A 24,863-nucleotide genomic window follows, 5' to 3' on the forward strand; every position below is an offset into this window, starting at 1 on the left:
GCTTCACTTACCCAGTAGTCCTGGGTTTTTATGGCTGACGTCTAGCAGTTATTTGTATGCATTTAGATCATAAAGCAGCAAACCTTTAGACTACCAAGCTCTGTCACAGGAACTCCTGTTTCTGGAAATTTGGCATGCTGAATTCTCAACTTTATGGTTTTATGACTGCATTTTTTTCCAGACTGAAAAACCAGGATTTATAAAACCAGGATTCTTTCACACAGTTTATGGTGTATGAGGGAACCATATGATCCCCTCATTTCCCTTAGAGGTAACCAGTGCCCCAGTAAAGGGGCTGGGAATGATGGAGAAGGTACTAGATGCATGCCCTTCAATAAGGTGTTAGAGGCTTTGTGACCAGGAATAAAATCACAGGCTGTGGTCAGATAGCATAATAGTTGCCACAGACACAGAAACGTAGACCAGTGACAAATACAAAAGTCTTTCTACTTGAAGGTCAATAAGCCTGTTGATATAGCTAAAAACAGCTTAGTTTAGATGATCAGTAATATAATAGTAAATATAGTAAATTTATGACAAGTACTAATATAGTAAGTGTTATTAATGTAATTTCTATAATTATAGTAGCTACCATGTCTTGCCAGGTGTTATTTTAGTCAGTTTTTGTTCTGCTATGACAGAAGACGAGGAGCTGTGTAATTTATAAAGAATACAGAATTATTTCTCACAGTTCTGGAGAGAAGTTCAAAACTCACCAGATTACCTGCATCTCACATAGCAGAATGGAAAAGGGCAAAAGAAGCTACTGGCAGCCTCTTTTACGCGTGTAAGGGCCTTAATCCCCTCGCAGGGAGGAGCCCTTCTGCCTAATCCCCTCTTACAGGCTCTACTTTTTGATGCTGTCACTTAGGCCACATGTGACTTTGGAGGGCACACGTTCAAACACAGGTGCTTGAATAGTTTACTTATTTAATGTTAACTACAACTCTGTAACTATAGTTATGCATTACTACTGATATGTATAGTATTCCTGCACAGTAGCTAACATTTATTGAGCGCTTACTATGTGTTAGCACTATTCTGTGTGCTTTGCATGCATTTGATCCATACAGAAATTCCATTAGTAATGTACTGTTATCTTCAGAGAAAGGTAAAATGTCTAACCCAAGGTAACACAGCTAGTAAGTGGCAGTTGTCATTTGAACCCAGACAGCGGGAGCTCTTCTGACACAAACATACCTTCTTAAAACAAATTCACCCCGCACAAAAAGGAAAAAAACCTCTCTACTAGATCACAGTTAACTCCCAAGTTAGTAGACAATACTATTCCATCTACCTTTCGTGATAAAAGAGATCTAATAACAAGCATTTGTTGAATACCCTTAGTCACTTTCCCAAGAGCTGTAAAATACATTGATTTCTTTAGTGCTCGATGTGGTAGGTAGGTAGTTATGATTATTGATCTCTTTTATATAGGTGTAGAAACTGAAGCTTAGAGAAATCAGGTATCTTCTCCAAAGTTATGCAACCAGGAAGTAATATCGGTAGATTTGTCAGGTAGCCTGACTCAAGAGCCCAATGATTTAACTAACCAATGTGTTAGAGTAGCTTCTAGACTTACTATAAACAAGATTACTATATATAAACAAGAATTCTCAATCCTAATCTGTTAAAAATAATTCATAGCAGTCTCCTTTACAGTTTTCAGTTAACACAGAAGAGGAACTGTTACATGTATGGGTTATAAAAGTCTGCCCCAGGTTTTCAGGTAGCTCTAGTTGCTCCTTACCTCTTTTATGACTGATAATCCCACCTTAACACATGTAGAGTGTTGTCCTATGATCAAAATACTTCAAAAAACAATGTTCCTGTGGCAAATATACCTATTTAATCTCAAAGCATCAGTGATTTTCTAAAGTGACAACCACTCAAATGTGGAAAACTTGGAAAATACAACTACAATTTGGAAAATAAAATCACCCAAAATTTTCACATTCTAGGGATATCAAGTATGCTTTATTGTTCTATGAATTTGTATAGGTACCTATGAGTATTTCAGTATTTGGGTATATATGGGTATTTGTTGCCATATTACATGTAATGTTTATAACCAGCTTATTATTACCTATATTTCCTAATGTTATTTAATCTTTGGAATATTTTTAAGCCTATATAAAGTTGTCATAAAGCATGTACCATGACCTTGTAGTGATTTCCCTAATGTTAGATGTTTCGTTTTGGTTATAACCAGATTTTTTTTCTGCATTTCTTATTACTATCTCAGAATATTTATTTATTTATTTATTTATTTTTATTGTTGGGGATTCATTGAGGGTACAATAAGCCAGGTTACACTGATTGCAATTGTTAGGTAAAGTCCCTCTTGCAATCATGTCTATTTATTTATTTTTGAGACAGAGTCTCAAGCTGTCACCCTGGGTAGAGTGCTATGCTGTCACAGCTCACAGCAACCTCAAACTCTTGGGCTTAAGTAATTCTCTTGCCTCAGCCTCCCAAGTAGCTGGGACCACCAGCACCCGCCACAATACCTGGCCATTTTTTGGTTGTAGTTGCCATTGTTGTTTGGCAGGCCCGGGCTGGATTTGAACCTGCCAGCTCCGGTGTATGAGGCTGGCGCCCCAGCCGCTTGAGCTACAGGGAGCAAATCAGAATATTAAATATTTAACAATTAATGTATATTTCTGTTATCTTGTACTGTTATTTATTTTATGTCAGAAGAATTAATTTTCCTAGGGAGAAAATTGTTTTAATTTAAAAGATCTATGTGAATACTCATTGTAAAAAAATCAGATAATATAGAAATGTCTAGAGTAAAAACTGAAGCTGTCACTTTAATATCACCTTTACTGTGCCCTTTGATAGCATTTTTCACTGCAGAATTAACAACCATCAACTGTAGTATACATACTTCCAGGCGAGTCATATATATGCCAATGTATGCGTGTTTGTTTGCATATTTATGAAGATACATACTTATGAACACTCACACATGAACACATAACTAGACTACCAACTACTACCGGCTTCTGACGAGTCTTACCACGTCTATTCTTATACATTTGCAGTTTATTCTCTATTCCATAGGCAAAATGCTCATTGAAAAATGCAAATTTCAGCTGGGTGTGGTGGCTCACACCTGTAATTCTAGCACTCTGGGAGGCCAAAGTGGGTGGATCACCTGAGGTCAGAAGTTTGAGACCATCCTGAGCCAGAGCGAGACCTCATCTCTAAAAATAGCCAGGCATTATGGCTGGCACCTGTAGTCCCAGCTACTGGGAGGCTGAGGCAAGAGAATGGCTTGAGCCCAAGAGTTTGAGGTTGCTGTGGGCTATAACGCAATGGCACTCTACCGGGGGTGACAAAGTGAGACTCTTGTCTCAAAAGAAGAAAAAAATGCAAATTTTATCTTGTCAGTTCCGGTTTAAAGTTTTATATTTTTATGGTATTTTTAAAAAGTATCTATGATGAACACAATTTTTTTTTTAAATTGGCTTTTAGTATAGGTAGTTTGAGAAAAATTGAAGTCCTGCACACTGAGAAATTAAGGCAGCTGGATAAGGATAGAGAATACCACATTAATAATAGTGGTATTGACTTTGTGTGAAAGAGTATTAGGAGTTGCTGTAGGATACTGAAAAGAGAATGAAGTGGTCAGACTGGGACTATTAAACCAGTTAAACCAGCACTGCGGCTACATTGTAGAGAAAGGCTATGTTCAGGCTGTGTTTAGTAGTTCAGTAGTTTATTTTTAGATGATTACACCCAGGGCTTTAGTATAGCTAACATTTTATTGTGGGAAATTATTTTTCCTTATTTGTTCACTGATGACGATCTAATTTTTCTTGGTTTTTGTCTTCTAAAAAAGGCTATGCTTGAGAAAGAGTTGAAGGAATGGTTCATTTTGGTTAAATACACACCTTCAGGTCAGGTGTAAAACTGGTTTTAATTTCTTACTTTCCTTTTGTACTATTTCAGGAAATAAAAAGAACTCAACTGCAAATTACCAGAGCTCAGCTGAGAGTGTGAATGCCAGTGCAAGCCTGCAGAATTACGGTGAAACCTCTCCGGATGCCCTCAGTACAAACTCAGAGGGTGCTCCAGACAATCATGACGACCTGGTAATCATTTCAGAGAGAGTCTATGAAGAGAAATTCTACCAATTTTATTTCGTATTTGCTATGTACCTTTTTTTAAGACATTCATATATAAAATGAATTCTTAAGTGGTAGGTGATTCACTTTGTTCCTTCTAGAAAATGCTTCCTTCTTAATGAATTGTTTTTCTCTACATTTTACTTTTCTAAATTTGTTTTATTCATGTTAAGAAGGGGATATTCTGTTTTTTTCTGCCTTGACTTTTATTTTTTGGCCTATATTTTTGTTCTTTTTAAATACACGTTGAAAAAGTTTGATGACAAGGAAGGTGGTTAGTCCTCATATTGAGGGGGCTTTCTACAAAGAAAATATGCTACTGGTTTCTTTTATACCCTCCTGACTCAGTGAAATAAATACATAAATACACATACACACATATATGTTTTTTTCTTTCTTTCTTTCTTTTTTCTTCTTTTTCTTTAATAGAAAGGGCTCAGGCTGGTCTCGGACCCCTGGACTTAACTGATTCTCCTGCTCAGCCTCCCAAACTGCTGAGCCACTATGCCCAGCCCTAAAATATTCTTATGAAAGACTTAAAAAATGCATTGTGTTCAGCTTTTAGTGAAAATCTTTTTACATGAAAATGTCATAATTTTTGTAACTTAAAAAATTTTTTGTGACTAAATGAAAAAGAAAACAAACTGAAGATTATCACTGTAATGTAACAATCTTTTTCTGTGGTCACAAATATAATTTTGGTTTGGTAGCTCAGAATTGTGTTTTTAGAAGTTAATGGTAGTTTCCTATATTTCTTCAATTTCACTTTCAATTAATTGGTCTACTAATATTATTTATGCAATCATTAATAGATGTCAGTTGTGGTATTTAAAATTACTGGTGTTAACGGGGAAATTGACATCAGAGGGGAAGATACGGAAATCTGTCTTCAAGTGAATCAGGTGACACCAGACCAGCTGGGTAACATCAGCCTTCGGCATTATCTTTGTAATCGTCCAGTTGGTAAGATATTTTTTAAAAATTTTCACCCAAAATATTTTAATATGCTTTAAAGTTGTTTTGTCTTTTATATGTGACTTAGCAGTCCTGTCTTTGGCATAAAACTGAATTCAAGGAAAATTGCATTTATTTATTATAATAATAATGGAAGAAATTTGTTCTTTTAGATCACCTTAAATTCTGTGATATGTTTTTGATTTAGTTGGTAAGCTCAGTTTTTTCCCCCCTTGTTTTTCTATTCTTTCAGATAAAGGGTCTGAAATTGTTTTGAAATACCTTATGTATACATATATAGTTTATATAGTAAATGCTAAGCCTTATTTTCACCACTGTCTCAGTTGATTTTTTTAAGATGAACAAGAAGAAATCCAAGGAAAAGGAAGGAAGAGGGCGTACTACATATAGGGAAATGAAAAAGAAAACTGCAGCAATAAATAGTTTAGGCTGAACATTTCAAGCAGTAATAAGCCATCCTAACAAGATAGTGTTTGACTTACAGTTTATATATACTGCTGTCACCCTCATATGAGCAGTTAATACTGCACAGTTGTTCATCGTGTGGATCTTAGATGCTTTTACTAGGAAGACATGGCACAATAGTTCCATGGCATAAAGGATAAGAGGGAGGGGTGATTTTGAGTAGTAAAGATTTTGTTTTTATCCCTGTGCCAAAATTCTCTTTTTATTTGAAATTCTCAGGTCCCTGAAAGAGAGAGATTGTAAATGTAGGTGATAGATGTATAGGTAGGTAAAAGACAAGCTGGGCCAGGCTGAAGTGGGAGGAAGGCTTGAACCCAGGCTTTCCAGGCAAAGAGCTTCATGCCCTCTGGGTGTTCCCACTAGATTCAGCATCCATGTGGTGACCTCTTAGAAGTGGGAAACCATTAGGATGCCCAAGTGAACTGGCCCACCTCAGAAATAGAGCAGGTCAAAACTCCTATACTAATCAGCCGTGGGATCGTGCCTGTGAATCACCAGGGCATGCCAGAACTGGGCAGCGCACTGAGACCTGTCTCCTAAAAATAAATAAATACTTACCAAGTTGTTTGTTGCTGATTTCTCTTATTGTTAAATAAACAAATTCATTCTTAATTGTTTTTCTTTTTTTTTTTTTTTTATTAAATCATAGCTGTGTACATCAATATGATCATGGGGCACCATACACTTGTTTCATAGAATATTTGACACATTTTCATCTCATTAGTTGACATAGCCCTCTTGGCATTTTCCTAGTTACTTTGTCAAGACATTTACATTCCACATTTGCCAAGTTAATTGTTTTTTTTGATAGAAGAAAGAACACTATTTAACCATTATCAATTTATTTACCTTCTCTTTTAAAAAATAAAAATACCTAAACTTTTAAATATTTAGAGAATTTTTTTGAATTATAGTGTAACTCTTATTTATGTTGGATGTTAATAAGGAATAGTAACAATTAATATAATTCTGTACCGAAAATAAAAGTTTTAAAAACAAATCCATGTTAAGTTGTGAATAGAGGCCTATAATCCCAGGATCCTCCTGTAAGGACCCATGGATAAATCATTGTCACACCCTGAAGCAGAGACAGCTTTTCCTTTCTAGAACAGCTAGTTTGTCTTTAATCTTGTTGGCTCCATGAAATGTGAAAGTGCTTGTATTTTTCTCATTTTTTGCTAGAAAGCTCATTTTTGGTCCACCTTTGGCACAGGAATTTATTTATTTTATTTTTATCTTTTTTTTTTGAAACAGAGTCTCACTCTATCACTCTGGGTAGAGTGCCGTGGTGTCATACTGGGTCACAGTAACCACAGTCTCTTGGGCTCAAGCAATCTTCTTGCCTCGGCCTCCTGACTAGCTGGCACTACAGGCACCTGCCACTATGCCTGGTTGGTTTTCCTATTTTTAGTAGAGATGAGGTTTCGCTCTTGCTCAGGCTGATCAGGCAGTCCACTCGCTTTGGGCTCCCAGAGCGCTAGGATTCCAGGCAGGAGCCACTATGTCCAGCCTGACACAGGAATTTAAATAATGTATTTTGAGTTATTAACATACACTTTTGCCTTTTCTCTTTTGTTTTTTTCCTTTTTTACTTCTTCTTTTATCAGATAATACCACATGCATATTGCCTCTTACTCATCTTGGATATAGGTAGCATAAAAAAAGAATGTAGTTACAAGTAATTTACCTCAGAGTTCTACTACTTTCACTTTTCAGATTATATATTCTATGGAAGCTTTATTGAAATTTTGAAATTTGTTTTTAAAACTTGTATAATTATATCTCTGTAAGCCATCTATAATTATTTTTTGGAACAAGGCCAATGCATAGATAAAATAGGTGGTATAATAAAAAGTGTGTGTGTACATACGTACATATTTCTTTTACTGTAATTTCAGTTTTAGGTTTGTCTTCTAACAGAAACATTTTAGTGATGTATTTTCTTTTACTTTTCCATTATTTGAGGACTCATTTATTGAGGAACATACAAAACCTTAGGCCCTCAGGTTTTTGTTGATTCTTTTTTTCACTCCATTGCCCTAGGTTAGAGGCCATGGGGTCACCCTAGCTCACAGCAACCTCTCCTGGGTTTAAGGGATCCTCCTACCTCAGCCTCCCAAGTAGCTGAGTCTACAGGCACCTTGCCACAACACCCAGCTAATTTTTTCTATTTTTAGTAGAGATGGAGTCTTGCTTTTGCTCAGGCTGGTCTTGAAATCCTAAGCTTAAGCTATCCTCCCACCCTGGCCCCCCCAATGCTAGGATTACAGAGCTACCACGCCCAGCCTGCTGCTGCTTAAGAAATAGCTTAAGGATCACTTTAATGCCCTGACAGTCACCATTTAAACATGTAGATAGGTACACTAAAATATACTCTAAAGTAAATGATCTAAGTATTATATCAGAGTTATGACATGTTTTTTCTATTATTGTCATAGAAATTTACCTAAAAAATTTGAAATTAGAGTGTGTAAATTTATATTGTGTATGTACTATAGGATATCACTTAAACTAGGAATTATTAAAACTATTTTGTTTATGACTGTTTTAAGGTACAAAATAACAGTATCCTCAATGACATATGATGGTGATATTTTTGAATAGCACTACAAAGTAATTTTCCTATTTTTATTTTCCTTAGGTTCAGATCAGAAAGCTGCAATTCATTACAAATCTTCTCCTGAGATTTCTTTGAGATTTGTAAGTGGGCCTGGTGCTGTAATACACTCGTTGCTTGCAGAAAAGAATGGATTCCTGCAATGCCATGTTGAAAACTTCAGCACTGAGTTTCTTATATCTTCTCTTATGAATATTCAACATTTTTTAGAAGATGAAACTGTTGCAACAGTAATGCCAATGAAGATACAAGTTTCTAACATGAAAATAAATTTAAAAGTATGTTAATAAATACTTTTGTATCTTCATGTTGTAAATGTCTACTTTGCTTATTTGGACTTTTATTCATATCTAAGAAAATGCCCTCTTTACAATATATACTCTCTATATAATGTATATAAGCATTTATTAAAATGAGTTTGTTGGTCTTTGGGTTGAATGATGTAGAGATCCTTCTTAGAAGTTATAAAATGTGGCCAGGAGTAGTGGCTTCCACTGGAAATCCCAGCAGTTTGGGGAGGCCAAGGTGCAACAACCTCTTGAGGCCAAGAGTTTGAGACCAGCCTGGGAAATGTAGTAAGCCCCTATCTCTACAAAAAGTTTTTAAAAAAAACAAAACTGGGTGTGGTGTCACTTGCCCATGGTCCTAGCTACTTGGGAGGCTGATGTGGGAGCTCAGGATTTCAAGGGTGTGGTGAGCTCAGCTTTGAGGATACAAACTGTGATCATGCCACTACACTCCAGCCTGGTGACAGAATGAGACCCTGACTCAAAAAGACAAATAATTATAAAATGTCAAAACATAAAAGGTGGTTTTCTTACTGTATAAGCTAAAGCATGTAAAGATATATTCTAACTCATAAAAAATATGATTATTTACAATTATCATTTAATAACATTTTGCCAATATTATTTCCCTTTTCTGTAGGATGACAGTCCTCGGAGTAGTGCAGTATCTCATGAACCCACTCCTGTAACTGTACATATTGATCATCTTGTGGTAGAGAGAATTGATGATGGCTCTTTTCATATCAGAGGTATATATGAAAAACATTTTAAATGTTTACATACTGATTACTTTCTTCATTCCTTTATTTTATACATATGTATACAAGCAATAGTAGATGATTGAGGTACACTCTCAGTACATTGTAATAAAGTATCATCTATGTATGAATTTCTACCCTAGAAGTAAGTGATCTATAGTTGGCACAGTACCTGTTCTAGCACTGTGCTTTGAGTGACAGTGAGAGAGGCTTTTGTGGTCCTACATGTCTCTTGATTTTACTTTTGGCTCCTAAGTGATTGCTTTCTTGGCTTTATTTCTCACTGTTCTTTTATATACACACAACCAACCTTGTATACATCAAAATGTCAGCTTCATTACTAATAGAAGCTCAAGTGGAAAGGATAGCTTAGGTGTGTGATAATATAGGATTGGTGCACTGCTCTACCAAAGGCTTTAGCTCCCAAAACTATAGGTCTAAAGGAAAACAAAGAGCATGTGGTTTGAAGGCAAGATACTATCTTTAGTTATAAATGAAAAGAGACTGAACCACACATAATACATAGTTCTTTTGTTCTAACCTAATTAATGAGGTAAGCCGTATCTTCTTCCCCGGTTAGGAGCGAGAAAGGGACTGTAAGAGTCCATGAGAAGTACTCTAAGCCAGTTCCTTCTCAAAAACAGGAGGAATCTTCCCCCAAAGGTACTGAAATTAGAACAAGTTCCTGAGGCAATAGCATGAATAACAAAGGCCCTTTTTAGGTCCTCTCCCCTTCTGCTGCACAGCAGGTTTACATATAGGCTAAAACATTGAGGGTAGATTCTGCATCTGCTAAGCCCCAAGAAGGGATTGGTTCCCTACCCAGTTGACAAACTTGGTGTCTCTCACCCAGTAGCCCAACTTCTCCTTTTCCACAATCACTAGAGATTTGATTATGGTAAATAGAAACAGCATCCAGGGGTGGCGCCTGTGGCTCAAGGAGTAGGGTGCTGGTCCCATATGCCAGAGGTGGCGGGTTCAAACCCAGCCCTGGCCAAAAACCACAAAAAAAAAAAAGAAAAAAAAAAAGAAAAAAAAGAAACAGCATCCATAGTAAAAAAGAATGGTATTAACATACATCCAAGAATTCTCAAACATTTGAAGAAAGCAGTACCAGTCAGCTTTTATAATTGGAAGCAAGAAACATCCTCCACCTGATTAAGTAGAAAAGGAGTTGCTAAAAGCTTATTGGAATGGAATAGAATTGAGAATCCATAATGGTTAGTTGATCTTTGATAAGGCTGCCAAGACAAGTCTATGGAGGAAAGATTAGCAATTAACATCAGTGGTGATGGAACTGCTACACCTGAATGAAACCCCATCCCTTCTTTATATAGGAGCAGCTCAGACACATTGCGGGTTGGTTCCAGACTACCACAATAAAGGGGATATCAGAATGAAGATAGTCACATGCATTTTTTTCATTTTCCAGTGCATATGAAGGTTATGTTTATACTGTACTGTAGTTTAATTATGCAATGGCATTATGTCTAAAAAGCAATGTTCTTACCTAAATGAAAAACTTAGTTATTACTAAAAAATGCTCATGCTCATCTGAGCCTTTAGCGAGTCATAATCTTTTTCTGGTGGAAAAGTCTTGTATCAGTTTTGATGGCTGCTGACTGATCAGGGTGCTGGTTGCTGCAGTGTGAGGTGGCTTTGCCAGTTTCTTAAGCTAAGACACCAGTCTTCAGTTTATCTGTTTTTTTCTTTTCTTTTTTTTTTTTCAATTTTTATTATTTATTTATTTTTTTATTGTTAAATCATAGCTGTGTAAATTAGTGCAGTCAACAGGTACAATGTGCTGGTTTCATATACAATCTGAAATATTCTCATCAAACTGTTCAACGTAACCTTCATGGCATTTTCTTAGTTGTATGTTTTTTTTTTTTCTTTTGTTGCTTCTGTTTTAGATGACTGACCTGAGAACCTATTGTCATATCCAAGGTCACAGAGATTTTCCTTAATGTTTTAAGAGTTGTATAGATTTAGTTTTTAAATAATTTAGTTTTTTAGTTCAAATGGATGCATTAGAGTTAGCTTTTGTATGCTGGGTGTGGTTAAGGACCATAAACATTGGTTTGTTTATGGATTCTCAGTTTTATTTCAGTACCACACTGGCTTGACCAGCAACTTGCTTTGGAGTAAGTTTTGAAATTGGCACATGTGAGTCCTCCAACTTTGTAGAACTTTTTAAAGATTGTTTTGATTTTTCTGAGTTCCTTGCAATTCCATATGAATTTTGGAATCAGGTTGATGATTTCTACAAAGAAGCCAGCTTAGATTCTGAGCGGAATTACACTAAAGCTGTACATCAATTTGATCATCAGTATTTACCTCTTCATGCTATTAAGTCTTCCATCCATGAACATGTGAATTTTGTCATCTATTTAGATCTTCTTTCAAGTATGTTTTGTAGTTTTTAGAGAGTTTCATACTTCTTTTGTCCATTTTATTCTTAAGTATTTATTGTTTTTGATATTTTAAATGGAATTATTTTCATAATATCATTTTTGACTTCTTCATTAGAAGTTTATAGAAATACAATTAACTTTTGTATATTGATTTTTGTATCCTGCAGCCTTGCTGAATTCATCTGTTAAGTTTAATAATTGATTCCTTAGTTGTTTCTATATGCAAGATAATCATCTGTGAGTAGAGATTGTCTTCTTCTTTTTGCAATCTAGATACTTTTGTTTTCTTTTTCTTGTTTTTTTTTTTTTTTTTTTTTTTGAGACAGTCTCACCTTGTCGTGCTAGGTAAGCGCTGTGGCATTATAGCTTACAGCAACCTCAGAATCTTGGGCTTAAGAGATTGTCTTGCTTTGGCTTCCCATGTAGCTGGGACTACAGGTGCCTGCCACAACACCTGGCTGTTTTTAGAGATGGCGTCTCACTCTTGCTCAGGCTGGTCTCGAACTCCTGAGCTTAGGCAACCCACCCGCCTCAACCTTCCAGATTGCTAGAATTACAGGCGTGAGCCACCATGTCCGGCCCCAAATGCTTTTTCTTATCTATTGAGATGATCGATTGTATGGCTTTTGTTTCTTGTTCTAGTGATATGACACGTTACAGTAGTTGATTTGGGGTTATTAATCAACTTTGCATTCCTAAGGCAAATCCCACTTGGCCATGGTATATAATTATTTTTATATGTTAGAGGATTCAGTTTGCTAATATTTTCTTGAGGATTTTTATGTTTATACTCATGAGCATTTTGGTCTTAGTTTTCTTGTGATTTTTTTTTTTTTTTTTTTTTTTGACACAAGGCAAGGTCTTGCTCTCACTGCAGCCTCAAATACCTAGGCTCAAGTTATTCTCCTGCCTCAGCCTTCCAGAGTGCTAGGATTATAGGTATGAGCCACCACACCTGGCTCTGTTGGGGCAGTTGGTGTCTTCCTAAGAATTTACCTGTTTTATATGAGTTATCAAAATATTAGCATGCACTTATTCACAGTATTCATTATAATCATTTTTATTTCTGTAAAGTTGGTAGTAATGTTCCTTCCGTTATGATTGTTGTAATTTCTTTTTTGCCTTGCCAGTCTAACTAAAGGTTTATCAATTTTGTTGATCTTTTCAGAGAATGAGCTTTTGGTCTCATTGATTTTTGTATATTTTTCTATCCCATAATACTGTCCTCCTAGAGACATATATTTTGAGATATATTTATTTTAAAGTAAGTTATTCATGGTAGAGCTTTTAAAGATTTATCAAATACTTGGACATGTTATCTGAGCATTTTATTTGTTTGACCAGATTCTCACATGCTTAACACTAGAGATGATTTGAAAGAAAATGTCAAAGGTCATTCTGATTCAATGCTGCCAACCAGCGGAAAGTATGATCTGAAGAAACAGTGCAGTGTCACTAATGCCACTCGGGCCACGCAGACAAGTCCGGAAGTTCTTCGGCCTTCTCAGTCACTTAACTTTCCTGAGTGCTCATTTGACTTTACTAGGGAGCAGGTAATGGGAAACCTAATTCAGATCCAGTTTCTACATTTAAGGCAGTTAAGTATTAAGATACTAATAGTTAACATGCTGTCATGTTACTGAATGCCTGTCATTGTGACCAACTGCTGTGCTAGATGCTCTGGTCACAGTGTCGAGGGAGTGCTATCAATATTGTTTAACAAAATTTTTTTTTTATATTCTCACATTTGCCTCATACTCATTTTTAGTGACTAATACTCATGTGGATGTGCTGTCATTTCTGAACCTTCCTATTAACATTTGCTAACATTTGAGTTGCTTCTGATTTTTTTGCCATTATAAAATAAACAAAATGTTCAGCAAGGTTTTAATTCTCTGAAGTAACCACAGAGTTAATTCATCTGTTCAACAAAGATGTATCGAGTTAGGTGTACATACGGAACAGTATACCATTCCTGTCTGTGAAGATCTCAGCGTGGTGGGACAGAGAGTGCAGTGGGAACGTGCAGTCGGTGTTTACAATGTGTGGTGCCAAGTGTCATATTACGGGTTGGGGCAGTACAGGGAAGTATCTCATTTGGTCTATAAGGCAGAATTCTTTTTTTTTTTTTTTTTTTTTTTTTTTTGTGGTTTTGGGCCAGGGCTGGGTTTGAACCTGCCACCTCCAGCATATGGGACTGGCGCCCTACTCCTTGAGCCACAGGCGCCGCCTATAAGGCAGAATTCTTAAAGTTGGGACTAAGAACTCGTTGAAATCAATTGCATATATATTAATGTATCTGTATAAATGCCTGCAGTCCTTAGTTTTATTGTATCCTCATACTTAAAGGTTAGGGAAAGACTTCAAGAGAATGAAATACTTGACTTAAGTCTTGCCGTGTGTATGAGACACGGTTGTGCTCTGTTGCCTGGGCCAGAGTGCAGTGGTGTCACCATAGGTCTCTGCAACTTCCAACTTCTGGGCTCACGCAGTTCTCTTGCCTCAGCCTCCTGAGTAGCAGGGACTGCAGGTGTGTGCCATCACTCCAGGCTAAGTTTTCTATTTTTTTATGGAGATAAGGTCTTGCTATGCTGCTCAAACCAATCTTAAATTCCTGGCCTCAAGTGATACTGCCTTGGCCTCCCTAAGTTCCAGGATTACAAGTGTGAGCCACTATATCTGATCTAAGTCTTAAAGAGGGGCAGAGAGACATATTTGCCATCTAGATAAAAATGTCTAATGGGATATTCAGAATATGACCCTGGACCTCAGGAGAAAGGTTTGTGCTGATCAGGCTATCTATGGTAGTTGGAGCTGTGGGAGTAGATGAGATCATCAAGAGGATGACTCAAATGACAAGAGAAGAAGACCAACTATGGAATCTAACAATATCAAAATTTAAGGGCTCTTAAAAAATAGAAGAAAAGATGAAAAGGGTATAGGGCGAGAGAGAACATGAAACGGCTTTGGCATAAAAGCCACAAATGGGAAAGGGTTAGGAAGTAGAGGTAGATCAACAATGTCTAATAGACACACAGAGTTCAGAGAAATTAATGTAAAACAAAATCACTATCTGGAAATTAAGAGTTAGTATTTTGAATTACTGGGTCAAAATATAGGACCATTTATTAGTGCTTGGAATATGTGTTTCCAACTAGCTTCTTGAAGCAATTTTCAACTTAAGGGGACCCTCATCAGCATTTGTATATTTACTCTTCCAAGTTTCACACCTTTGTGTACTACACATAGTCTGAATTTTCTGAAAATGTTATAAATTCTCTTATTTTCCCAATTTATCATTTCAGCTCATGGAAGAGAATGAATCTCTTAAACAGGAACTGGCTAAAGCTAAAATGGCTCTTGCAGAGGCTCACTTGGAAAAAGATGCTCTTCTCCATCATATAAAGAAGATGACAGTTGAGTAACAGGAATGGTAGTCAAGACCCAAATTATAGCTCTGCAGTAGGAAGGTTATTTTTACAATGTGGATGTTACCAATTAGTGGAAAACTTTCATTTTCATAAAAAGACAGTAAAATGAAATGCAGTGTGAACAGTGGTGACTGTTCCAAAGTCCATTTAGAAAGTATGAGGTACTAAGAAACTAAAGAAAAGAAAGTATAAGGTACTAGCATTACAATCTTTTGGTTGTGTTGAGGTTGGAGTTAACCCTTTTATAAACTCATGTGACCTAGGGAAGTCAGTACATTCTGTAAAATAATTACATGCCTAGTGAAAAGATGTCATTTCCTAATTTTGATATCTCATGACAGGCATTTTTTAAAAAGAGAAATGAAAACCTGTTGTTCATCCAGATTGCTGAATTTATTTCTTACTATTTGTTAATAATTTACTATTTACAAAAATTCAAATGCTTTTAAGGCTTATGTAAAATAAAAGAGGCTTACATTGTAAATGTTATTAAAATTATGTACTTAAATCTATAATTATTTAATTGTAAAAAGTTCAAACAAATTAATAAATTATATAATTAATGGGTTTGAAAAACTCTGGAAAATCTTCACCCTACTGAACTCGTAACGTGTCTTGTAAATGTGGGGAAAAAATCATTTTAAGTGAGGGTAAACTATAATATATAAATAGAAGCTATAATTTTCAACAAAAAGATGGTACAAATGTAAAAATTGAAAGCACAAACTGTACAAAGGCAAAATGTTAGAGTACATGGCTCAGTGATTCAAAAAGCATTACTTGTACATTCCTTTAAACATTTATTATGAGAAGTAAAAGAGTAAATTAATCTTGCTAAATTTGGTGGCATTTGTAACTATAAACATTTTAATTAATACTATTTATATTATTTCTTTATCTTCATCTTTAAAAAGTGAAATGTATTCAGAGAATTTTTTTCATGCACATAAATCAATTTCATACCACTCCTATATATAGTATTACTAGGTGGGTGTTTGCACAAACAGTTTATAAAGCTAGTTTTGATTAAAGCTCTATGTGATACATACATACATACACACACACAGTGTTCTATAATAAAAGTTATTGGTAAATTTTGAATTCTGTTTTCTAGGGATTAAGGTTGAAATCAACATGAGAGAATATTGCTCATGCATTATGAAATAAAATACATTAGTGTTTAAGGAACAGAAATTTAAAATATATTGCTAATAGAATTAAACCAAGTGGTGTCTATTTTAAAATTGACATTTTTAAATATAAATATATCCAAGATAGAACATGAAACAGCTGGACTACTCTTTCTTGATACTTGAAAATTTTAAACCATGTTGCAACACTTTATGGTGCTTTGCTTATTTGGTGTGACTTAAATAACTGTCCTTATATCTGAGTGCTTGGGGGGAAAATACATATTTCATTTACATTAAGTACTGGAGTGATTTAGGCTTTATTGAAAGCAGTATCTAGTAGTCAGGTATGGTGGCTCATGCCTGTAATCCTAGCACTCTGGAAGGCTAAGGTGGGAGGATGCTTGAGCTCAGGAGTTCGAGACCAGCCTGAGCAAGAGTGAGACCCTGTTTCTACAAAAAAATCAAAAAATTAACCGGGTGTGATGGCATGTGCCTGTAGTCCCAGCTACTCAAGAGGCTAAGGCAGCATAATTGCTTGAGCCCAGGAGTTTGAGTTTGCAGTGAACTGTTCTGATGGCCACTATACTCTAACCCCAGCAACTCTGTCTCATAAAAAAACCAAAAGAATGGGGCCAGGCATGGTGGCTCATGCCTGTAATCTCAGCACTCTGGGAGGCCAAGGTGAGTTGGATTGCCTGAGCTCACAGGTTCAAGACCAACCTGAGCCAGAGCCAGACCCCGTCTCTAAAAATAGCCAACTATAGCCTAAAAATAGCCTATAGTTCCAGCTACATGGGTGGCTGAGGCAAGAGAATCGCTTGAGTCCAAGAGTTCAAGGTTGCTGTGAGCTGTGATGCAATGGCACTCTACACAGGGCGACAGCTTGAGACTCTGTCTCAAAAAAAAAAAGAAAAGAATAAATAGTACTAGCCTCATCACCCTACCCCAGCCCCCATCTATACAGTCTATACATCTATACGTAAAAACATAGGCACTGTTTTGGGTACTGAGAATACAGCCATGAAACTGTTGACATTTTACCTCAGAGTATTTGAAAAACCATATTAAACCATGTAAAACTACATAATAGCATTAGATTAAATGCAAAGGTCTAATTAAAGATTTAAGATGTATAGCTCTTAGAACATTTGACTTGTAGAGATATATTCAGCAAGAACAGTTTCTGTTTTATGGAAAAGGATTGATGGACCATAACTTCTTCAGAGCTAACAGTGTTTCTCTGGATTGACCTATTCTATAGAAATTTAAATTTTTCTATGATCCTGTTATAACAGTGTAGTGTTAAACTGAGTGTTTCTTATTCCTTTTAAATTTGTCTGGCCTTTCAAGAAAATCATAAGCAGTAGAGATGATAATAGTCTGAGTATTCTATATGCTTGATTCAATTTTTTTTATTTATACAAAATACTATTTTTATAGAAGCTTAAAATTCATAAAATATTTTCAGAAACATTCATGTAACACCCACAACAAATTTTGAGAGATAGATATTATTCATGTGTTAGAGATTTTGAATTAAAAAACATACCCTAAGGCTTAGGAAGGACAAATGACTTGACTAAAATCACAATTATTAACCTGGTCTTTTGACTCGAAGCCTAGTTATTATATGCTTTTATTTTAGCTTAGTCATTAATTTGCAGATTTTCCCAGGGTTATGGTGAGTGGAGGAATGACTGTTTTTAATCTATTTTTCTTTTTAAAATGACCGTAATACCTTTGTGTGTGTGTGATGTATGGGTTACTGAATATTATTTAAACTATGTAAAGGATAGTGGGACAATTTTTAAGTTAAGCTCAAATTATTTAGCAGTGTGAGAAATACAGGAATAAACTCAGAATCAATGTACCATTTTTTTTTAATGACCATAAATTAGAAATAAATTTGTCAAGTCCTGAATTAAAAAAAAAAGTAAATGTCTAAGAGAGAGCTACTAATTTTCAGGACATAGACATGGTAATTATGCTTTGCTTTTTTTTTTTTTTTTAAATTTTGGAGGGTTGCCCTGGGGTGTGTTCATTTTTATTTGACAAGTAAAAATTTTATATATTTACGATGTGCAACATGATGTCTTGATATATGTGTACCCTTTGCCACGGCTAAATCTAGCTACTTAATGTGCTTTACCTCACAATTATTTTTGTGGTGAGAGCACTTAAAATCTACTCTCGTAGTAATTTTCAAATATACAATGTATTATTAAATGTAGTCACCGTGATGTACAATATAGCTCTCTTGAGCTTATTTTTACTAACTGAAATTTTTGTCATTTGACAAACATCTTCCCATTTCCTTGATGCCCCCCAACCTGTGATAACCACCATTTTACTCTGTTCCTGTGAGTTAGATGCTCTTTTCTTTTACACTCCCACGTGTGAACTCATGCAGCGTTAATCTTTCTGTACCTACCTAATTTCACTCAGCACAGTGTCCTCTAGTCTCATCAAAGTTGTCACAAGTGTTAAGTTTTTCTTTGTTTGTTTATTTTGAGATAGGGTCTGGCCCTGTAACCCAGGCCAGAGTGAATATGGCTCACTGCAACATTTAACACCAGTGCTCAATCAATCCTCCTGCCTCAGCCTCCTGAGAAGCTGGGATTGTAGGCGCATGCCATCACACCCAGCTAGCTTTTTAGTAAGGCTCAATAATATTTCATTTTGTAAATATCTCATTTATTTTATTCATTCGTCTATTGATGAATGCTTAGGTAGATCCCGTAATCTTGTCTATTGTGAATAATGCTGCAGTGAACATGGGATTATAGGTATCTGTGTAGCATCTTGATTTCATAATCCTTTGGGTACCTACTCTGTAGTGGGACTGGTGGATTATATAATAGTTCCATTTTGAATTTTTTTAGGAACCTACATACTGTTTTCTATATGCCTGTACTAATTTACATTTCCACCAATAGTGTTTAAGGATTCCTTTTTTGTTATGTCCTTGCCAACCCTTGTGATCTGTTAGGTTTTTGATCATGGCCATTCTAACAGTTTGGATTTACCCAATGACAAATGAGATTGAGCACCTTTCCCTAGACCTGGTGGCTATTCACATGTCTGCCTTTAAGACATGTCTATTTGACTTCTTTACCCATTTTTGAAAATTGGATTATTTGTTTTCTTGCTATTGAGTTTTGAGTTCCTTACATATTTTGCATATTAACTCCTTAACAAATATATGGTTTGCAGATATATTTTCCCATTCTGTGGGGTGTCTTTTCACTCAGTTGATTGTTTCCTTTGCTGTACAGAAGCTTTGTAGTTTGATATGATCCCACCATGTGTCTGTTTTTGCTCTTGTTTCCTGTGCTTTGGGGGTCATATTCAAAATATCTTTGCTGTCATGGAGCTTTTCCCCTAAGTTTTCTTCTGGTATTTTTACAGTTTCAGTTCTTGCGTTTAAGTCTTTAATCCATTTTGAGTTGATTTTTATATGTGGTGTCAGATGAGGGTCTGATTTCATACTTGTGCATATGGATGTTCAGTTTTCCCATTTATTGATGAGACATCCCTTTTCCTATTGTGTGATCTTGGCGTCTTTGTCAAGTATCAGTTGATTGTAAATGGGTAGATTTATTTCTGGACTTTATTTTATTCCATTGGTGTATGTGTCAGTTTTTATGCTATTACCTTGCTGTTTTGATTATAGTAGCTTTGTAGTAGATTTTTTTGATGCTTTGCCTTTTAATTTCCTGCATGTCAAAAACACTTTGTGAGTATCTTTCATTTTTTCTTTTCTCATTTCATCCTAGAATTTCAAAACAGCACCATATGATACAGTTGTGATTGAAGCATTGTTTTTAGTTTAAGCCACATAAGCATGGCTGTGTATGATCACAGGCAAATGTATGTGAGAAAAAATTAATCAGAAACTCCTTTTGGTTTTTTTTTTTGTTTTTCTATGTAGGTCAATATCAGAGTTAAAGACTTCCTTTTTAACAAGTTTCTGTTAACCTTCTGTGTAATCAGGGGAATCTCCTGTCTAGCAAATGCCACGACCATTCACCCTTGATCCCAAACCGGTAACCTAGAACTCATCTTAAGACACCTTCCTCTCTCTATCAATTCATCACTTATCATTTTGTTTTGTAAACATCTCTAACCATTCCCTACATAAACTGTGGTCAGCCCCTTAGCCTGCCTTACTGTCGCTATCCTAACTGGTTTTCTTGCAACTGCTCCATCTCTCCTCAGATTCACTCTGTACCGTGAGCAGAATTCTCTTTTTTGTTTAATGTGCAATTATAAACAAGGCAACCCACCTGCCCCCACTCTCACCCCTAGCTTTTCATTACTCTTAGGGTGGAAATGAAATATTTTACATGACCTACCAGGTCGCATATATTAGAACCACTATCTAATTTATAGGGTAGTTAGAGCATTAAATGAGTTAATGTCTAAAATGATTAAAACGGTGTCTGGCACATCACTTAAAAACACTCAATAGAGGTAACCTGTTGTTACTATTACCACTTGACCTCACTGTGTACCATGTTTTACTTTGTACTCTGCCTTCCTTGCTCTTCTTTAGTACCTGGCGTGAGAATTATAGTGCTCCATTTACCAGAGGACCTTTGTTGATGCTGTTTCTTTGTCTTGAACTACCTGTTCCTCCCTGTTGGCCAGGTAATTCTTATTTGTCTTTCAGGTGTCAGCTCATTCATCACTTCCTCAAGAAACATTCTCAATTTCTGTCACAGAGTGAGAGCTGCTGTTGTATTTCTCATATGACCTCATACCCCTACTTAGCATCTAACACCTTTGTAATCTTACATGTATTCATTTGATTAATGCCGGACCCACTAAATGGTAAACTCCATATGGATAGAAATTGTTTCTTTGTCATTGTCATTATTCAACTTTGTGTTCTTCCTTCTTCATACAGTGCCTGGCACATAGTTTGGTGCTCGATAAATTTATTGAAAGAATAAAATGAATGCCTGAGATAATCAACAGTATTTTACAGATACTGAATTCTTCCCCTCAGTTAGATTGAAGGGAGATGAAACAAAGAAAGAAAAGTAGTTGGTGGCAGTCACAAAAAAAAGGTGAAGGCCTTGAGTCTGAAGGAGGAAAAGAGGTAGGAGGGTGGGACGCCATGCTGTGTGTTCAGAATTTTGAATATCTGAATTTCTAGTTGATTTATTATGAAGTAGAAAATTAGCATGTTACTTTGTTAATGAACCCACAGAGGTGCTTCCTAAAGATTGATTGTGGAGGACTACCTCAGATCCATCTCCCTGATGGATGGGGCCCGGAGTGTTTTTAGAGGTGGAATGAGCAATGCATGAAATGAGTGAGCATTATTTCATGTGAGGGGTGGCACGCACAGCGTGAAATCACCCCGGCACATACATCCATGATCCAAAAAAGGTGGGGATTTATGGTAGTAGAACCAGCTGCTAAGGGTTAACTGTGGTGATCGTCTCTTGTGCGTTGTAGGGAGTAGCTTGCTCAGGGGTCCTGGGTCAAGATTTCAGGGAATGTATCTGGTTACTGTAAGGACGGCCTACTTTTCTGAAAAACAACTGAAAAGGGAGGGAATGAGGGAAACCTGGTCCACAAATTATAGAGCTCTGGTAAGCAGATCTTACTGGCCTGGGAACTTAAAACACGAGGGAACTACAAACAGGCATTTTGTTCAGGAGGCTGGTTACGACTCCCTCTTCATTTAGTTGTCAGTCTCGGAGAATTAGGCTGTCAGTTGATCTGTTTCTTGCTGACTTGGAGCATAGTTGGGGTGTGAGGAACTTTGGAATAAAGGAGTTCGACATAGTAAAATAAATAACTTTTAGGGTTTTTTGGTATCTTGGAGAATTTGTATTTTTAAAAATTTATTTCTTGGCTTTTATAAATTATTTTTTGTAATATATTTTTGAGTGGGAAAAGGGAACATTATGTTTATGATTTTTATATTGACTCATATTTTATGGCAGTAACACATATAACCTATATTTATAATATAGGCAATAATAAAAGTAAGAATTATAATCACTATGTCAATTAATAGAATAAAATATAGCTGTAATGTGTAGGCAAAGAATGTAAGCATTCTTCATGGTACTGCTAGAGTGTCAGAATGTCATCTGTCTTTGATTGTAACATATGGTGGTGTGGCTTTTGAGATCTGTCAGTCCTCTCAGCTAAACTGAATGGAAATAAGTCAGAAAGAGCAGTGGCTGAAATGATTTCTCTCTGGGAAATTGACACTCAGAATGAATTTCATTTGTGCCTAATTCCTTGAAGTGCAAACAGTCTTACTTAGCTTGTTCCTAGACGTGCTATGGAAAGTGTAATAAAATTTGAACTCTGTTTTGATTCTTTTTAAAATATATAAAATACTGAAAGTTATATATGAACAGTATATAGAAACACCTAAAGCAGCAATGTTTCAAAAATGATAATTTCATAAAGTTATAATACTTGGTAAATTTTTATTTTTTTGTTCCTGACTTGGTGGTTTTTGAGGTGTTAACCTTAAGGTAACATGAAACAAAAATTTAAAGATCATTGTTTTTATAAATCAGCAAGTATTATGTCATGAGTTTTATAAAGTGGAGCGAGATTCATGTCAGTGTTAAAATACTGAAATTCAGCATATATGTTGCCAATGCTATTGTGTAGTCTTAGCATGTTTGAAAATTTGAAACTTTTAAAAGAGAAGCATATTAAGAAATGTGAAAACGTCTTCTTTTTTGCTTTGTACATAGTATTATAAATCATGTGCAATAAATTTTTGGCCCTGGGAAAATATATCACTCAATTTCAATATGCTTTATGTCATCAATTTAAAGCCAATTTGTTCTTTACAAATTACAGTGAACTCTTTGAATGGTAAGTGAAATTCCTTGTATTCTTTACTTCAATGCTTTCACTATGTTTAGAAATACATGAGCATTGTGGAGGTTAGGAGAGTACAGTGAGGTAATAAACCTTTCTATTCAGTAGAGCCATTTTGATAAGGAAAAAATACTAACAGATGTCAATGAGAATAAACAAGAGTTTAAGAAAATAAGCACATGAATAAAGGTTTTTTTCTTTTAATTGCTATTTAATGAATAAAGGTTTAAATAAGAAAAAGATCAGAAGTACCCCTGAAGAATATGGGTGAAATAAATTTGTAGGGGTACAGATAAAGTCCATTCTTCATTCTTCAAGTCCATTCTTCATGGTGATGTTTAAAATAACTCCAACTAAAATAGATGCATAATAAAGAACTTGGCATGTGTATCATTTTAATTAAAACCTAAAGCAAAAATCTTGACATGTGCAGAAAAATTCTCCAGTTTAATGTGAAAAAAATTAGCACTTGCAGTTCAGTTCTTCAAATGATATACCCACAAGGGTTTATGTCCTGGAATCTGTTACAATTCCAATTTTTTTTTCTTTTTGAGACAGAGTCTCACTCTGTCACCCTGGGTAGAGTGCCCTAATGTCAAAGCTCATAGTAAGCTCAAACTCCTGGGCTCAAGTGAACCTGTTGCCTCAGTCTCCCGAGTAGCTGGGAGTACACCACTACATGCAGCTATTTTTAGAGACAGAGTCTTGCTCTTGCTCAGTCTGATCTTGAACTCCTGAGCTCAAGCAATCCACCTTGAGCTGAATTGTATGATTCCAATTTAGATAGGAAAAGTGATTCAGGACCCTCTTTGGCATTGGATACATTCCGTCATTACACAAATTATATTGGTACAATAATAGTATATTGTTTGGACTCAGTCTATTTGCTTAGTAATTCTTATAATTAGCTACAATAATCCCTATTTGCTGCTTTCTTCATTCTGGTTTATTTTTACTCTCCATTCCTTGAAGTTGAATAAATAATTTTCCAATATGAAACAATAGAACTATGAAGGCAAAAGAGTTTTGAAGAGGAATATAGAATGAGCAAATTAAGCTCATTTTTTATGTCCTATTTCTTTAAATTTTCAGAATTTAAAGCATTTCCTGCTAAACAGAATGGCCATAAGTCTAAAAACATGCTGAGGCCACGTATATCTTTGTTAAAAATGTTAGATTTTCTCTATATTATAACAGGTAAATTTGAGATACACTGTATTTATGTAAGTAAGCCTTTCCTGTAAGTCTTATTGGGGGGCCCAGTTTATACTTGGCAATTTGTACATATATCATTAATAATTCCCTTCTTCCACCTTTTTTGCCTTAAAGAAGAATCCTATTTTTTCTTAATATTTCTTGCTGAGCAGCTTTCAATTTTGATTTTGCTTTGGTCCATTTATGTGTGTTCCATGACTGTGTCCAGAGGTTATTAAACCTCTGGTGAATTTTAAAGATTGAATCTCGATTAATATAAAAGTATACACAGGTGATTATATTCACAGTCATCCTTCAGATCCTTAGGGGACTGGTTCCAGGATCCTTGCAAATACCCCAAATCCATGCTTACACTCAAGTCCCAGAGTTGGCTTGGGAGACATATGTATATGACAGGTTAACCCTCTCACCTGTGGATTTCATATCTCTCAAATACTCTACTTTTCAATAAGCATTTGGTTGCCCATGTGGAACCTGCTGATGTGGAATGCTGTCTGCTTTTATTGGAAGAAGATTGCTTAGAAGTGGACTCAGGCAGTTCAAACCCATGTTCTTCAAGAGTCAACTGTAC

At 35.7% G+C, this 24,863-nt stretch overlaps 1 protein-coding gene across 5 annotated transcripts in view; it reads left to right on the forward strand.

Annotated features, from left to right (window-relative positions):
- BLTP3B (bridge-like lipid transfer protein family member 3B) overlaps positions 1–24,863 on the forward strand; it is a 93,571-nt gene that overhangs the window by 63,626 nt on the left and 5,082 nt on the right. For 3 of the 5 annotated variants that reach the window (XM_053583122.1, XM_053583123.1, XM_053583127.1), the window contains 7 exons: positions 3,958–4,100; positions 4,946–5,096; positions 8,215–8,468; positions 9,118–9,226; positions 12,994–13,202; positions 14,955–15,065; positions 20,886–22,990. In XM_053583122.1, the coding sequence (XP_053439097.1) occupies positions 3,958–4,100; positions 4,946–5,096; positions 8,215–8,468; positions 9,118–9,226; positions 12,994–13,202; positions 14,955–15,065; positions 20,886–20,942 (1,034 nt within the window). In that variant the 3' untranslated portion in view covers positions 20,943–22,990. Of the gene's footprint in view, positions 1–3,957; positions 4,101–4,945; positions 5,097–8,214; positions 8,469–9,117; positions 9,227–12,993; positions 13,203–14,954; positions 22,991–24,863 lie in introns of those variants that run through there. The other 2 variants (XM_053583124.1, XM_053583125.1) reach the window with 2 other exon arrangements.

Source organism: Nycticebus coucang, chromosome 3 (assembly GCF_027406575.1).
Source record: "Nycticebus coucang isolate mNycCou1 chromosome 3, mNycCou1.pri, whole genome shotgun sequence".
Classification (NCBI taxonomy): Eukaryota; Metazoa; Chordata; class Mammalia; order Primates; family Lorisidae; genus Nycticebus; species Nycticebus coucang.